The sequence below is a fragment of the Misgurnus anguillicaudatus genome, unplaced genomic scaffold (assembly GCF_027580225.2).
Source record: "Misgurnus anguillicaudatus unplaced genomic scaffold, ASM2758022v2 HiC_scaffold_28, whole genome shotgun sequence".
NCBI classification, from domain to species: Eukaryota; Metazoa; Chordata; class Actinopteri; order Cypriniformes; family Cobitidae; genus Misgurnus; species Misgurnus anguillicaudatus.
Genome location: NW_027395278.1, coordinates 1,108,671 through 1,126,955, shown reverse-complemented (window position 1 = coordinate 1,126,955; position 18,285 = coordinate 1,108,671). Strand labels below are relative to the sequence as shown.

At 37.8% G+C, this 18,285-nt stretch overlaps 1 protein-coding gene across 4 annotated transcripts; it reads left to right on the top strand.

The window, feature by feature from the left end:
- On the top strand, positions 1 to 18,273 carry LOC141362506 (disintegrin and metalloproteinase domain-containing protein 17-like). 4 transcript variants are annotated; one of them, XM_073864696.1, is made up of 20 exons: positions 1 to 409; positions 1,149 to 1,281; positions 1,701 to 1,834; positions 1,917 to 2,005; positions 2,275 to 2,452; positions 4,742 to 4,875; positions 4,952 to 5,038; positions 6,302 to 6,415; positions 6,563 to 6,707; positions 6,797 to 6,891; positions 7,000 to 7,152; positions 8,344 to 8,543; positions 8,959 to 9,062; positions 9,148 to 9,282; positions 11,554 to 11,684; positions 11,781 to 11,859; positions 11,964 to 12,052; positions 12,331 to 12,387; positions 12,603 to 12,642; positions 15,694 to 18,273. In XM_073864696.1, exons 1-20 carry the CDS (start codon positions 295 to 297, stop codon positions 16,038 to 16,040), a joined length of 2,559 nt encoding a protein of 852 aa, XP_073720797.1. In that variant the 5' UTR covers positions 1 to 294; the 3' UTR covers positions 16,041 to 18,273. The 4 variants fall into 4 exon arrangements, with proteins under 4 accessions (XP_073720797.1, XP_073720796.1, XP_073720799.1 ...); XM_073864695.1 differs by having other exon boundaries at positions 12,600 to 12,642; XM_073864698.1 differs by lacking the exon at positions 12,603 to 12,642 and having other exon boundaries at positions 15,697 to 18,273.
- The last annotated feature ends 12 nt before the right edge of the window (positions 18,274 to 18,285 follow it).

The following is an 18,285-nucleotide window of genomic DNA, read 5'->3' as shown; positions in this document are numbered from 1 at the left end:
TTTCCCCTCAGGTTTATTATCCAAAGGGGATCCACGCAAATGTGTGGACGGAAGTGTGAGAGCTACTGTACAGTATAACAGTTCGCGTATTTTAACACAAATTATTCGACTTTTAGCATTTGCCAGTTATTTCCACGTCAATATTGATATTTGTATGTATGTTTTTTTTAAAGGCGTGGTTAATAGCCGGAACAGCAACTGGCCGCGTAACTTATATTTGCAAATAACAGACAACAGATGTTGACAGCTGTCGCTTGGACATGGTGCTTTGACAAGTGATGTTACATCTCCAGTATGGAGTTTTTTATATTTTATTTATTCCTTTTTGCTCCATTATCTGTCCGTTGTGCGGTGACACCAGTATCTGTTGAAGAAGACCTGAGGAGTCGGGAAGAGGCGCAAGAATTTGGTAAGTTTGGAGTTAGTTTATTTCAAAAGAGAGAATAAAAGCTATTTAAAAAGATCATTTTAGGGTGAGATCACATATGCCGTGTTTTTAAGAGCAGCTGTGTGGGTGTTGTCTTTATCAGTGTAGTTTTTTCTTCCTTTTCCTGTTTTAGCAATGCATGTGTTGTGTAAATGGTACATTTCCTCTTGTCATGGAAGTTCCTGCATGTTCAATTGAATTGACTAACTTATATGAAAGATCGTATTGTATCCATATGTTTTTAATGGTATACATAAACATTAAAGCAGCATTTCACCCGTATAAACATTAATCTTTACTGAAAGTGCGTCATATTTGTAGTCAAAATGTAACATACATTTAGAATTTGGTGCCTATTTGACAGAGAAAAGGGGTGTTTGTAGTCTCACTCCCTCAACAAAGATATAGCACTTCCTTCTTTCAATGATGCAAAATGATGATTTTTACATCATTGAAAGAAGGAAGTGCAACACTGAAATCTGTATTTCTCCTGTCTCAGTGGCAACTGAGGAAATGATGCACGAGCATTCAAAAACATGACTGGGGTTCTAACTATACAAAGCTTAATGCAAATGGGTAAAGTGTCCCTTTAAGGCTGACCATAGATAAGTGCAATGCCTTGTCTAAACCCCAAATGCAGAAGGAAACCATACTTGATTGGTTTTCAAAATAAAACAAGAATTTTGCATGAATAACTATGTATGTGCTTTAAATCACTCAGATACGCTCAGCTCCTTACTGTCAGACTTTGAGGTTCTTCCTGCATCAAGTCTGCATCTTCATTCGCTCAAAAAAAGGGACGTTGATCCCCAATCTCATGTCGACCGGCTGGTCAGCTTCACAGCACTCGAAAGGTAAAACTCACAAATTGACACGTCCAACTTGCTATTACACAGTTAAAAAGCTATAAATAAGAAAAATCAGATTGTGCCTAGGGCAGATCAGATAATATCTGCGGTGAAACTTCATGCTGTGTCCTCTGACGCTGTTTAATTTTTGTCTGTATTTGCATTAGTCTTCTCTGATCTGTACAACTTGTTATCAAAGTCGTTAAATTGTAGGTATTTTACGTTATAAACCTGTTAAACTACTTTTATCACTCTCTCAGTGGTAGAGCATTGTGTTAGCAGCCCATAAGTTCATGGGTTTGAACCCAGATAACACGCATACTGATAAACATGTATTCCTTGTAATGCAGTGTAAGTCACTTTGGATAAAAATGTCTGCCAAATGCATAAATGTAAATGTTTTAAACTGTATATTTTCCTCAAAGGCACTTCAAGTTGTACTTGACAACCAACACAGAACTCTTCACAGAGGACTTGAAGGCTGTATTTGTAGACAAGAATGGAAATGAGGACCAATATGAAGTTCAGTTACAGAATTACTTCAAAGGACATGTAGTAGGTAAGATATAAAACAAGTATATTGGATATTTGTATGAGGCTGGGTTAGATCTACAAATCTTTGTCGTATGATATCCTATCAGGAGAGGAGCACTCGCGTGTGCAGGCACACATTGATGGAGATGAGTTTTCAGCCCATATTCTCACCAATGAGGCAGAGTATAATGTAGAGGTGAGTTGCTAACACATTTATATGTGATCTTTTCAATCTTCCCAGCCTTAAAGGAGATGTGTGGTAAAACATTTCATATCCCATTTGAATGTATCGAGACTATCATACTGTACTAAACAAAAGCCATCCGTTGATTGATTTTGCTTACCAATGGCAGAAAAACCTATTTAAAAACATTATTTCATCATTATGGGGACATATGAAAGTCCAATGTTCTGTTTTCATCTGGTTCACAAGGTTTTCCCTCTCACCTGTTTTGTTTCTGTTAGCCTTTGTGGCGATTCACAGAGAAACCCGCTGATGGACGTTTGCTGGTGTACCGCTCAGAGGATATAAAGAACATAAGTCGACTGTCATCATCTAAAGTGTGTGGATATGTGAACACTAATGCCGAGGACGTGTTGCCACTGGAGGCCAGAGCAGTTGGTCATGAAGAGGATGAGGAGGGTGTGTATCTTCATGTGCATGACACAGTCCTGGAAATTAAGCCTTTAATATCTCAAAAATAGTGTATCTCATCTGGTAGAGCATTGTGTTAGCAATGCAAAGGTCATGGGTTTGAGTAACAGGGGGAACATACATGTGATCATAGATATGTATAAAGGCTAGATGTCTCGCCCTCGCTGCTTGCCAATTGAGTGGAACGTCTGCATTTTGGCGGCCATCTTACCACAGGTAGGACGCTCACTCGTAGCATTTTAATGGTTCAGGTACTTTTAAATGACCATTACTTGCTTAATTTTTTACCGATTTTCAAATGGTTTGGTTTGTTATAAACGTCAAAGATGTACCTATGACACTGCATACTTATACTAAAAATAAATAAAAAGATCATGAAACATGTTAAAGCATCCAGAATTATAGCCACGTTAATAACTTTGTAAAAAAACAAACCGTTTGAAAATTGGTAGAAAATTAAGCAAGTTATGGTCATTTAAAAGTACCTGCACCATTAAACTCAATGCTACGAGTGAGCGAGCTGTCTGAGGTAAGATGGCCGCCAGGTGATGCCGTTAGAGACTACGTATGAAGTTTACATGTGCTTCAAGTCGCTTGGATTAAAGTGTCTGCCAAATGAGTAAATGCAATGGAAATTAAAAAAAAAAAACATGACATTTATAGTCTTTACGAAAAAAATCTATTGAATCACATTCATTAATTTGTGGAAAATTACACTTTTATGCTATGGGAGTTGGGAAAATATGATTTGCCAGTAATATTAAGTCAAATACTTAAAAAATACTTAAAAAAAAACAACTAAACATTGATGTCGATCAGATGCAAATCTCGATCGTATTGATAGGGTTGGTGACGTGGTGTAGTACGATCTGTGATCCGATCATCAGGAGAAAAGTATGCATGTGAATCATAGTATTTTTCACTTGGATGCAAAAATACCTTGTGAGGAATTGTTCTTAAGTTCATGTATGTATTATATTTATTTACCGCTTATTAACGGTATTTTAAGGTCACGTTCTTCCTGATTACATTTTTCAAACTTTAACAGTAATTAGAGCATAAGTAATACCTGTAAAATGATTAAGCTCAAAGTTCACTGCCAAGGTGATATATTTTCTTTACCAGAATTCCCCTTTCAAAGCCTACAGCGAACGGCCAGTTTGGACTACAGCCCTCTACTTCCTGGTTGAATGACGTCAATATAAGAGTTTTTGACTAAATTCTGCCCACAGGAATACATCAGTCGCAAGCTAAGCTCAAACGGCTCTGCTAAGCTAATCTTCTGTTGAATCACAACACACTAAACAAACTACACAATCAGAACTCGATACATATTTCTGAAGGAGAAAGAACAAGAATGACATCCGCCCTTTTTTAGGACAGTGAAAGCAGCGGTGTTGAGCTAAGTAATTGTGTGAGAAATTCCTCGTTGTTTATACGTGAAACATGAATAAATGTAATTTTGCGCACTGTTAAAACAATCAAAGCTTTAAAAACACAGAAAGAACGGGACCTTTAATCAAAAATGCCAATCTCTTCCACTCCTCGAAATGATCTCTCTTTACTTCCGATCATATGGTATGGCGGGTGGGTGTGGTCCAGGAAAAGATTAGGAAAAGAAGCGATTGTCTTATTTTCCCCATCGTGAAGTATATCCGAGTGAAATGGCTTCTGAAATGATAAAGGTAGGGCTGAACTTAAATTCGTCCACACAAGATTTAATCAAATCCAATGGATGAAATCAGGTCCTGTACCCCAGTAGAAAAAATCCTACGTTATTATTTACTGAATGTTTTGTTTTACTCCTAAATATGTCACAGTATAAGCATATTCAGTTACAGAAAATATGTTGCAAGTGTTACGTTGTGGTATCAAACTGTTTTGTTTCAGCCAAACAGACAGTAGATAACTTTTATCACATGCTCATGAAGAGAGAATAATGATTAATGCATCAGTGTGTAGGAGTTTAACTGACAAAGGCTATCCATTCAAGTGTGTTGTCGCCCAGCAATGACCTCCTGCCCTAAATAAGAATTGATACTTGTCTAGAAACAAACTACAGCTAGTAACCATGGTTAGTAATTAAGTTGACTAATAACACATTTCTTTGTCCTCTATTTAAATAGCATAGACATACAGTCTTCTATTGTATTGTAGGGAACTTCATGGCTCTATTGATGGATGTAGATGCTATGGATTTTTTTATATAGGGACCTGAGAATTTGTTTTGTTTTATAGCTTGTCAATTAATTTTTGAAATCCTGGTTTTGCGTTCAGAGCCACATGACAGAGAGAAGAGATCTTTGTCGAACCACGGCAAGAAAAACACCTGCACTCTGCTGTTAGTGGCGGACTATCGTTTCTTCAAGCACATGGGCCGTGGAGAGGAGAGCACTACAATAAACTACCTGGTGAGCACGGCAACATTCAGGAACACATGATGACATGCACAGTGTATTCAATTTTGTCTGCGTTTGTTTATTTCAGATTGAACTGATAGACAGAGTGGATGATATTTACAGAAACACTTCCTGGGACGAGGAGTTTATAGGCTACGGTGTGCAGATTCACCAGGTGAACCCTTCAATAATGGCTTTTATTGCAAATATGCAAAAAGTTTCGATATGTACCGTATTTTCCAGACTATAAGTCACTCCGGAGTATAAGTCGCATCAGTCGCATCAGTCAAAAAAAACATATATAGGTCGCACTGGACTATGCGTCGCATTCATTTAGAAAATGATTTCACAAAATCCAAGCCAAAGAACAGACATTTAATCTGGAAAGGCAAGTTATTCAACTAAACAATAGCACAGAACAGCAGCCTGAAGAGGTGTCCGTACATGTTAAAGTAGCACACAGTTATTTACATGATACACAATAGCATACAAAACATACCTGGGAGGCTGAATAGGCTAAATTAACACAACAAGCCAAATCAAGTTCAAAAAGATCCCAAAGTCATTCCACATCACTGAATCCATTGAATTACATACATACAGGAGCGGCATAGAGCGGACTCTCGCGGCTGTAGACAGTAATGGTTTTTGTTGGTTCATATGAAATTTTTTTTACATATAAGTCACACTACCACACTATAATCCCAGTACCTGCCAAACTATGAAAAAAGTGCGACTTATAGTCCGGAAAATACGGTAATCAAAATCTTGGGCGCTTATTCTTCTTAGTTTTCATCCTTTACCTGCTACATCTCTTTATTAATTCAGTTTGCAGTGTTTCCCATACATTTATTTATTTGTGGCAGCCCATGGCAGTGTACACAGCATTTTTGGGCAGACACGTGAAGTATAGGCTTTGCATGTGTCTCCAAACCCGAAAATGACCAACCTGACTGCATGTTAGTTACCCCTTGTTTACCTATCCACCTGGCAGATGTGCTGCCACAATTGAACTTTACCTCTGTGGGAAACACTGGTTTGGTATGTTAGAGTCAACTCACATACAAAGTATTTAATGCTAGTTTAATGAGTCCACAAAAGTTTTTAGGTTTTGTCACATGGCTTGTCCAACCAGTCAGTGCGAAGAGGTGTCTATAGCAGTCCCTCACCTCTGTCCCGTGACAGTTTTTGCAGCATCCCGTCAGCTAGTTCATCTATCCCAGTTAAAGAGGGGGAAATACTCTGGGTTCAGGCTAAAATTTCGAGCTCGGAGTCCTCCCCTCGGACAGCACGCCAAATATTAATGTGAACTTGTGAATTATGTTGTGTTTTTATTTTAGTTGCTTGTCAAAAATATATAATTGCTTAATTTTACTTTTAGAAGCGATTGTTATTTTTTATAAAATATTTTTATAAATATGACATACATACCCCACAGATTCTCATAAACAAGGAGCCCACAAAAGTTGGACCAGGAGAAATTCACTACAACATGAATGGTAGCCCATCAGGAAGAAAGGATGGTGTGTGGGATGTGAAGAAACTTCTAGAAGTAAGTACCAGACATTTTTTACCAGCAAATTACTTCCAGATCAATCAATTCTTCTCTTAAAACTAGTGTTTGGGAAATGCTATCACATTGACTTTTAAGGTGCCAGTATGTACAGTACTTTTACTTTGTCATCTCTGTTCCCTATAGCAATTCAGTTTTGACATCGCAGACAATGCCTCTGCTGTCTGCCTCGCTCATCTTTTCACCTATCAGGACTTTGATGATGGCACTCTGGGTCTTGCGTATGTGGCTCCTTCCAAACCAAATGGATTAGGTGGACTCTGCCCTAAACGTAAGGCTGTGGTCAACTTTAAATTGACAGAATACTCTTTTTTTTTTTTTTAAACAGAGCTTGACCTTGCATATTCATTCATCCTACAGCCTACAAGCCATCACACTCCCATAAAGGGAAGGACTATTACCTGAACACTGGCCTAACTAGCACTATGAATTATGGGAAAACTATTCTGACCAAGGTTTTTAAAAACAGCACTTCACCTGTTTCTGTTTACCAGAGCTTGAAATATATGCTAGATGTTAATTATTAACAGTCGAGACAGTGATGTATTGTTTCTGATCTCCAGGAAGCAGATCTTGTGACCACCCATGAGCTTGGTCACAACTTCGGAGCAGAACATGATCCAGACAACATTCCTGATTGTGCTCCAAGCGATGACCAGGGTGGAAAGTATGTCATGTACCCCATTGCAGTCAGTGGAGATCATGACAACAACAAGGTATTGCTCATCATGGAATAAGTTTATTTCCTTTATTGCCTTTTATTGGCCTGCTATGTTTTAAACAACACTCTATTTATTCAACTTCAGCATTTACCTCTTCCCCACCCTTCGGCATTTACCACTTCCATCCTTTGTGCACCATGGTAATATCTACAATTTAGTGTTGAAACTAATAATTGTGTTGTGAATCAGAAGTACTTTAGAAATATTTCTGAGATAAAAATAAGCTATTTCTAGTTACTTTACCCAGTAACACTTTTGTCAAAGTTTTTTCTTATAAAACAAAGAGCAAAAGGCAGCTATACCGATTACTAGAAAATCTGTTGATTAAAATCCGCAATTGAGGTTCACGATTTTTATTCTAAATGAACTGATATACAGTTTTTGTTTAGCAGACAGCAAATTGTGCAAATAATCACTTAGTAGGGTTCCCACGGGTCCTTGAAATCCTTGAAAGTTTGTGAATCTGGGGGAAAAAATTCAAGGCCCTGGGAAGTTTTTGAAAATATACATACATAGATACAGATCTTGAAAGTGCTTGAATCTATTTTATGCAAGAAGTTTTCTGGGGAAAAAAATCTATATTTATTCCCTGTGTAGTGTAGGATGATATCATAAAAATTCTAGACTTTTTAAGCACACATGCGAAACTGTTCACTTTAAATGCTTATATCTTCTGTATGCGAATGTTGATTCATACCAAAATGCTTTTTTGCATAGTTGTGTTTGACATGAAATTTTCTAAGGTTACGTATGTAACTGTTGTTCTCTGAGAAGGGAACGAGGCGCTGCTTCTCCCTTGCCATACTTCCTGCTTCCCTGTTACGCCATCTTAGGCAATATTTCAGATAGCGATATAATTCCTGGCTCCCGCATCCCCCCTGCCTTTGTCGTTATGCCTCACCATTGGTTGAAATTGATATACACATTCAGACGCACTTACCCTTGGAGGCGTCCCCAAAGTGTCACAGCAGTGACGCAGCCCGTGTTCCCTCAAAAGGGAACTGTAACAATGTATCTTAAAAGGTAACACGATGTAATCTTGCTCTCACTTGAAATGTGTCCCTACATTTAGTCCTTGAATTTGAGGGTATTGGACCTGGAAAGTCCTTAAAAAGGTCCTTGAATTTGAAGTTTACTAAGGTATGGGAACCCTGGTTTCTACTTATCATCTTTTTCTTCTCACAGCGCTTCTCCAGCTGTAGCAAGTCCTCGGTCATTAAGTCTTTAAAAATGAAGGCCCAGGTGTGCTTTAAGGAGAGGAACAGGAAGCTGTGCGGTAACTCTCGTGTGGAAGAAGACGAAGACTGTGATCCTGGACTCCTTCATCTCAGCAATGATCCCTGCTGTACATCTAATTGCAAATTCAAACCAAATGCCCAGTGCAGGTAAAAAAAAGTGTTCATACATTCCAACTGCATGAATTTAATTTATGTCCTAGCATTGCACTAGCGCTTTATGAATGTCCAGTGCTGATAACTGAAGAATAGTGATAGGTTGACCCCTAAGAGGATGTTTTTGAGACAGTACACATTTTTTTTACTTTGTGTAATTGCAAAAAACAATTGTTTAAAAGGAATGCAAATTCATTATACCATATTATATTTAATACATTGTATGTTAGCCTTTGTTCACCTTGCTTTTTAGATATGGATAATGCCAGCAGACATTTTATAGGTCATTTTGGTCGACAAATACTAAAGAATAGGGTGGTCAATAAGTCCACAGTTACAAAGCCCTCATTTTTTGTTACTGCAGATCTATAAATGTCAGTGTTTTGATATTGTTTTCTGTGAATCTCAGTGACAGGAACAGCCCCTGCTGTAAGGGCTGTCAGTTTGAAAATTCAGAGAAGATCTGTCAGGAGAACATCACTGCCACCTGCAAGGGCATATCAAAGTGCACAGGTGAGTCCACATATAGTGTAGGTGTAACTGGTATTTTGGGATCTCAGTCACTGTTGGTTAAACCTGGATATCTGTGTATCTTTAGGCAACAGCAGTGAGTGCCCTCCCCCTGGAAATCTGGCTGATGAAACGGTGTGTGTGGATAAGGGCCGCTGTCGGAATGGTGAATGCAAGCCTTTCTGTGAGGCTGTGCATAAACTTGAGTCCTGTGCCTGCAATGGTAAACTTATAAAAAAAAAGTCAATTTTTTTACTTTGATTTTCCAGGTATAACCCGAAGGGTTTAGGTAGGCTTACTAGAAGAAATTACTATTTATTGTTTTCTGGGCTTGAGATTAAAACCCGCCAAATGCGGGTAGTTTTCCGCTGTGACGGGTAAGACAGCCAATCCCACTAGCCACTTTGGCAGGTTAAATATATTTTTTTTATTGTATTTTTATGCATAATTGTGTTATGCACAATTATAAACAATGCGCATTGCGACACTGGGAAACTGCAACTCCCATGAGCATTACCTGCACCAAACGCAACGAACAGTAGAGGTTATTTACTATAGAGAGCTCGAGGGCTAATGGATATGCGAATGCACGGGACGCAGTCTGAGCGCAAACACTCACACAATGTGAAAGATAAAACAATTGCATGAAAGTGATTGAAGAGATTTAAAGTGCGTGCACACTCTCTGGGCAAGAGCATAGCGCATACCTTAAAGGTGCAGTGTGTAAATTTTAGTGGCATCTAGTGGTGAGGTTGCCAATTGCAACCAACGGCTCAGTCCACTGCTAACCTCTTGCTTTTGAAACACATTAGAGAAGCTACGGTAGCTGCCACCGGACAAACATGTCATTGTTGGAGACAACTTAGTAAAAAAGTTTGTCCGTTAAAGGCTTCTGTAGAAACATGGCTGCACAAAATGGCGTCTTCCATGTAAGGGGACCCTCTGTGTATATAGATAAAAGGTCTCATTCTAAGGCAATAAACACATAACGGTTCATTATGAAAGGTCTTCATACACCTCTGATCATTTAGTTTTGTATATTATTTTGCATTTTGTCAAGAGATCCTTCTAAAAATTACACACTCTACCTTTAATGCACACTTCCCAGTTTTGTCCAAAAACAAAATAGAAATCCGCGAGCGGAGAGGTTCGTGCAACATTTTATGTAGGCTACTTTGGGCAACAATAATGCCCTCTCTACATGTGTCAGTAAAAGAGCGCCTTAAATTCTTAAATCACTTTTAACAAAAACCATGATCAAACTTATAAAATACAATCTACATAAACAAGTTTAAAGTAAAAGTATAGATTACTATTTATGCCTAAGTGTGGGTTTACACCAGACGCGAGTTCAGCTATTTGCGCGAGTAGATTACATACAAAGTCAATGCAAAGACGCGATCAGACGCGTCCTCGCGTGGGGCGATGTGAATGATGCGATATGTGTGGCACGTTTGCCGCGAAAACATGCGCTATTTGTCTCAAACGCGGCTTGGCCCAAGTTGAAAATATTTAACTCGAGTGAAAAATTCGCATGACACGTAGTTAAATCCTGCGAGTAATCTAGAGCGAGTAATGCGATGCCCAGCATTTTGTGTGTACGTAGCATAACTGTGGGTTCACACCAGATGCGAGTTCAACAATTTGCGCGATTAGATTTCATACAAAGGCAATGCAAAGACGGGATCAGATGCGTCCTCACGTGGGGCAATGAGAATGACACAATGTGGGCGGCGCGTTTGCCGCGTAAACACGCGCTATTTGCCTCAAGCGCATCTTTGCCCAAGTTGAAAATATTCAACTCGAGCGAAAAATTTGCATGACACGAAGTTAAATCCCGCGAGTAATCTAGAGCGAGTAACACGATGCCCCGCGTTTGGTGTGTACGTAGCATAACTATGGATTCACACCAGATGCGAGTTCAACGATTTGTGCGAGTAGATTACATACAAAGTCAACACAAAGACGTGATCAGACGCGTCCTCGCGTAACATTACTAAAGCACCTAAATATTTTATATAATACTGATATAACTAATAAATGTAGTCTTAATTTGGTTGTCAATTTGCATTTGAAAGTCAATCTGCATCGAATCTAAAACAAGTAAAATTACTCAAATTAAAGTCGATGTCAAAGGCACGTTTAATCATCTAAAATTTATTTTACCAACAACAAAAATAAATTGTGGCCAGTGAAAATGCTGAGTGGCTAGTAACTTTGGAAAACAACTAGCCACTTTGGCTGGTGAGCAAAAAAGGTAATGTCAAGCCCTGACTATAACATATTATTCATTTTAGTAATCTGGCATTAAAATATACCATGATAAATATTTATTGGTCAAAATAGTTATTTCTTTTAATGCAGTAACACTCCTAGAAGTTAATTTAATTTTACAGTAATATTAAGACTGTAACACCAGTCAAACTATTTTGGTTGTTACATTTTTTTTTTTCAAATTTAATAACCATTCTTGACGTACTGTAATTGTTTTCAGAAACTGAGAACTCATGCAAAGTCTGCTGTCGAGATAAGTTTGGGCTGTGTACTCCTTTTTCTACTGGTGAAGGGAAGTATCTTTATCTGCGCAAGGGCAAACCCTGTACTGTTGGCTTCTGTGACGGGGCCGTAAGTAAAGATTTTTAAAAAATCACAATTTATCAAATGAAACATACTTTGCTTGGTCATGCTATAATGAGTAATACAATATGTTTTTAATTTCAGGGTAAATGCATGAAGCAGGTGCAGGATGTCATTGAACGTTTATGGGACTTCATAGACCGATTGGATATCAACACATTTGGTAAGAGATAGCAGGGTGATTTTAATCAAGCAATGTGCATTGACTTCATTAATGCTTTTTAAAGGGTTAACTGACATGATTAACTATTTCCTGTCAATGTTCAGGAAAGTTCTTGGCTGACAACATAGTTGGATCAGTGGTGGTTTTCTCTCTACTTTTCTGGATTCCTCTCAGCATACTGGTGCATTGTGTGGTAAGACCACATACATGCTGTTTATTTAAGTCAATGTAATGTTTTATAGAAAAAAAAATACTGTTGTCATTTCCTTACCCTCATAAACCAAACCTCAATGTCCATGAACACACAAATGAAGTTAAGGAGACTGTTGACTTTCGTGTGAGGACCAGGATGTAATTTAATGCGTACATTGAATATGTATAAATGAGATTGATACAGTTTTGGAAGCTATTTGGTGTAAATTGGTCTCTTTAAATGATACTGCAGTGATAATCTCTCTTTTTTGTTAACAGGACAAAAAACTAGATCAACAATATGAGAAGGACTCCAAATCCTTCTTGTACCCAAGTGTAAGTTCTTACATACAAATTGACTTCTTGATATCTGTTTTACTAACACACTAAACCTGCATTGGGGTCATTCAGAAACCAAAAATAACAGAATAACATTATGCACATGTGTGCTGCTGTTAGCATGGCAACTTATGTCAAGGCTAGTAAAGGGGGAGCTTGGCTGCACATGTATGACTTGTGGCTTGTTTGCTCTGACCCGCGTGGAACAGCAGCAGATGGTGGTGGAGGTGTGTAGTAGAGCCCTCAACTCAGGTGAGTTTGTGTTGAATGGCAACCCCCATGTGTATCCTGAGTTAACATGATGAGCCTGCGCTGGTTGTGGGGCGACTGTGTACCGCAGTGGCACCAATGCAGTTGAGCTTTTGCTGTATGTCTTGTGCGTTCAGTGTAAGGATCTGATGTCTGTTTGGAAGCAGGCCCGTATCGGCGTATCTTATGCTACGTACACACCAAATGCGGGGCATCGCGTTACTGTGTGTTCACACCAGACGCGAGTATTTTACATACAAAGTCAATGCAAAGATGCGATCAGACGCGTTTTTCAACTTGGGCAAAGGCGCCTTTGAGGTGAATCCCACGCGGGGACGCGTCTGATCGCAACTTTGCATTGACTTTGTATGTAATCTAATTGCGCAAATCGTTGAACTCGTCTCTTGTTGTGAACTCATAGTTATAGTGAATGCACGCCATTGACATACAGCAGATACTGCATATGAGATGGATGGTTTTCTTTTGTCTTGTCTTCAGATATTTAATTTAATTCAGGAGATGTGAATGGACAGTATTGGTGTAGTTAGATTATTTCGCTGCATTTATCACAAATGTAGCATGCTTTTAATGTTATGCATAGAGATGAGCATCAGTTTGTCTACATGAGTGATCAACAGATACATCCACCGACTCCCATCTGTGCTTTTTTACGTTGCTGTATGTACGTATCCATAAGATAAACATGTTTGGATCGCATTTCGCTGCTTTTTGACACAAGTGACATTTTAAGTTGTGTGCCAGGTAAAATAGCTATATATAATTATAATATATAGCTGCTTTGAAACAATGCATATTGTAAAGAGAGCTAAGCTGAATAAATATACTTAAAGGAACAGTATGTAAGAAATTTATATCAATTAATCGTAAAATGGTCCTGATATGTCACTAGACATTAAGAAATCATTTTCCTTTCAAATACTTATATCACTGACAAAAGTGGTCTGGCCAGGATATTGTCATTTAAAAAGTGGAGTAGCAGCCCTCAACTGATGTTTATGTTGTCATTTTGTGTATTGGCCACCAGTTGTGTGATTGCAGTACCAGTTTTAGCCACAAGTTTTGTGATTGCAATACCAGTTTTGGCCACAATCCTACATACTGTTCTTTTAATTGAATTGTTTACAGTATCAGTCAAAAGTTTGGAAACACCAGACTAAAATGTTTCCCCATGATCTTAAAAATCGTTTAATTTTAAGGTATATGTCTTTGTTTGAACTATAAAATTCCCGGTATTCCTGGAGTCATTTTGTACATGAATCTAATGTCTGTGATCAACGCATGAGAGCGCATCTTTCATTATTATACAACAACATGACAGCTAGAAGTACATCATACAAGTCATAGAATCAGGATAATGGATGATAGGGCTGCACGATTAATCGTTTTTAAACCGAAATCGCGATGTGAATGGATGCGATTTTCGAATCGCAAGAAATGCGATTATTTCGATTCAAAACTATTTAGACCAATAGAGTGCATGAACACTGAGGTGCTGACTACACGTCATCACACCATTTGGAAAACATGAGCGCGAGCAGCAGTTCAACTCCTCAACAAAGTGTAGGGCCATATGATTTCCGCGATGCGGAAAACACGGACAGAATCGCGAAATGCATACAAATGGAATTAACTGCACAACGCGGAATGCCATGAAGTTGGCAGATTTTGGATTCAGTCATTTTAAAAACGCATTATAACTCATTAACCGGCAAATGAAAGGACAGAAATGCGCGAAAACATTTCCCTTTTGTGTAATGTTGGACTTAAAGAAAGGTGTATATACGTCCGTTTCTCGTCATGCATCGCAAACAATGACAAGCGCCTCATCAGACTATAAACAGGTTTCATTAAAGCCCGGAACACAGCAGACGAAAGAGGTACAGTATACTTTCTTGCACGCGCACATCTGCACCGCTTTGAATATTTACAGCCACGAGGTTTCATGAAGCGCGCACACAGAGAGCAGTCAGCACACGCGTGATCACTAAACTTAAGTTTTCTTTCTTGTCTAAGTGAACATAAACAGCTGGATGTTTATCAGTAGGCTATATTGAAGCAGAGCAGTTTGCTGTCTTGTGTCTTAAAGTGACAGTAACCTGGTGCTTTCTGTGTCAGAAATGTTTATTACACACCAAAAATTAAAATCACTCCTTACTCTTAACTGAACAAGCTTCTGCAGCTCCACATTTAAAATCCTACAGTGAGGACTGTGCAGTGTTTTATTTGTATTTTTTGCTTATGTTAAATCATAGATTCTAATAACTAATATATTTACATTTATTACAGATGCCTGAAAAGTAAAACAAGATGAGTATAGTCTTATGATTAAAAGAAAAACTAAACATTTGCTTGTCAGATGCATTGTTGTAGTGACAGCCAAAATACATTGGCCTATATGTTATTTTAAATACAACTTTCAAAAAAAAAAAATTTAAATTTTATTTTTTTTAATGGTCTTAGATTAAAAAAAAGTTTGTCTGCAGAATAGCAAAGTCCTGCAGACAACTTGGTACAATGTTTAAGAGGTTTTAAATAAACAGTAGCACAGCATCTTTCTTGGGTGCTATTAAAACCACCACAACAAACCTGGATGTACCTCTTTTATTATATACTAATGAATCGCACTTTAAATCGCGAATCGCAATTTTGATCAGAAAAATCGCAATTAGATTTTTTCTCCGAATCGTGCAGCCCTAATGGATGAAGTGATTTTTGGAATTAGTGATTAAAAAGCATAAACTGATTTTTGTTAATTTGTTCAAAATAAAGGTGACTACATAATTTCTATAGTTAAATGTGTGTCATTAAGTAGTTTTGATGTGTCTATTTAGTCTATAATGTGGAAAAAATATGTGTTTCCAAATTTTAACTAACACTGTAACTCTTAAAAGTTTGCATGATCAAATTTCACCCACAAACTGTACTTGAATACTCATGCCCATCCCTAATAATGCAGAGCAAAGCAAATACATAAATAAATAGTTTAAAAGCATTGTGTATCACTTACTGATTACTTATAACTTCTACCTTTAGAAGTTAGAGATGCCGAGTGGTCCGGAGTCAACTCCCATCTGCATTCTGAAACCCCCTCATCTGGTTTCATTACCAGCACGACATACGGGCCCCGTCGTTTCACCATCACAGGAGACGTTTACCGCCCAAAGCCCAACCAGCCTCTCCGGCGCACCCAGAGCAGATCTGCAGCGAATGGACACTATCGAGGAGCAACCCAGCGGAGACTCCTCTCACCAGGACGAGGAGATGCAGGAGGAAAACTTCCCTCGGAGCGGCACAGCTGCCAGGTCCTTCGAGGACCTCACCGCACAGGGAACGCCAACACACGGGGACAAGAGACGGCTGAAGAGGCAAGCGCGCATTGAAAGTAAGGAGACTGAGTGTTGAGGACTGCTCATAAGTATATGCACCCTAAAGAATTGTGGATGTTTCAAGGTCACTAGATGGGTTCCTTTGGTATATTATATGCACTTAAATAAGCCTTAATTTGATTTTGGTGCAGTCAGGCCTATTTTGTACACTGAAAAAAATATTTATTCAATTTACTCAATTTTTCAAGGTAAGTGGTCACAATCAATTTATTTAAGCTACATTTAAACAACAACAAAAAAATTGTTGCTTAAATAAATTGATTGCAACCACTTACCTTAAAAAATTGAGTAAATTGAATGAATAATTTATTTCAGTGTAGATTTACTTGTGATTTAAAGTGTATGAGGTTCGTTTGTTCCTAACAAACCTTTATTATAAATATGTGGTCACCTAAATAAATAAAAATCTCAGACAGCCAAGATAAACTACTGAAGTCTAGTAAAATGTAAAAAATGAAAGACTTGTTAAATACAGCATATCGAGACAGCATTGATGCTGTTTACCACAGTTTAAATGTGTACCTTTGATTTGTAAAAGCAAGCAAAAGTGATGCAGACGATGACGAAAGTTTAATGTTGACACGGTTCCAATGTGGTTTGTTTGCTTTTATAAACAGAGTAAAAATTATTTTGTGCTAGACTGAAAACAATGATTCATTCAATTTACTCAATTTTTAAGGCAAGTGGTTGCAATCAATTTATTTAAAGGTGCAGTGTGTAAATTTTAGCGATGTCTAGTGGTGAGGTTGCGAATTGCAACCAACGGCTCAGTTCACTGCTCACCCCTTGCTTTTAAAACGCATAGAGAAGCTACGGTAGCCACCACCGGAAAAACATGTCAACTTCGGTGACAACTTAGTAAAAAAGCTTGTCCGTAAGGGCTTGTGTAGAAACATGGCGGCACAAAATGGCGACTTCCACGTAAGGGGACCCTCTGTGTTTGTAGATAAAGCGCCTCATTCAAAGTTTATAAAAACATAACGTTGATTATAAAAAGGTCTTTATATTGTTTTGTATATTATTTTGCATTTCTGTCAAGAGATCCTTCTAAAAATTACACACTGCACCTGTAAGCTACATTTAAACAAAAGTTTTTTTTTTTAAATGTAGCTTAAATAAATTTATTACAACCACTTACCTTAAAAAATTGAGTAAATTGAATGAATAATTTTTTCAGTGTAACAGCATTAGAGGCGGTTCACATTTTGCGTCTTTTGCGCGTGCAAATACATTATTTTGAAAGTAGATGCGCGGCAAGCGCACTCAATAGTGAGCGAGTAATTTTTTCAGGCACGTCGGCACTGCAGAGAATGTTTCAACTTTTCAGAATGTTGCATTGAGGAAAGTGATTGGGCTTGGTTATAGTCGTGAAATGTGAACCACCCCTTAACCTGGAATATTCTGTCAATACAGTATGTGCCTTTTGTCTCACAATTTTAGTAGTGTGGTACTGAAGCTACAGTTTGCCTGAGAATGCAATAATCCCATAAATATTAGGACATATCTCATTCATTTATACCTCTTTAAGGAGTAAGACTACAGCATCATTCTGAATAAGGCTTCGAAATAGTTTAATGACTTAATGTTACACTGGTTACTGTATGAGAAAATTCAAGCTATGCATATACAGTATGCACCATATATCCAAGTGCATGAATTTAATTTCAGGCATATATGGGAACCACTAGATTGAATGCTTTCAGTTTGAAACTTTCCATGTAATTTTGCGGTTGCACAGGGTGTCTAAAATATTGTTTTTGCATTTTTAAGATTTGGTCAATTGTATTTCGCTCATCGTGACACAAACACATTTTCTGTTCATGCCACTAGAGCTGCTATTGTATATTTGATGTGACCAAAGTCAATATTTCAGAATCACTAGTATTTCCCCCACTGTGAAATGTCTATAAAGTTGCTCTATGATGTAAAATTTTAAGAGGAGTTGAGGTTTGTATAACTGGAAAGCCTTGTGGTATGTCTTTTAGGCAGTAATAGTCATAGCTAAACTACATTTTTCTTTTCAGAGTTGTTTTTATGTGCCATACATGTCATTGGACTAAATATATATTTTTATGTTTCTTATATTCTTGTATATCATATCATAAGTAATGATTTATACACCTCACTTGAATGCCAAACTGTATATGAGGTTACTCTGCTGTCATTCAGTGTATGTGTGTGTGTTTTAGTATTATATTAGATTTGAATAAACTTTCTCCATTTATAATCTGATTCTGGA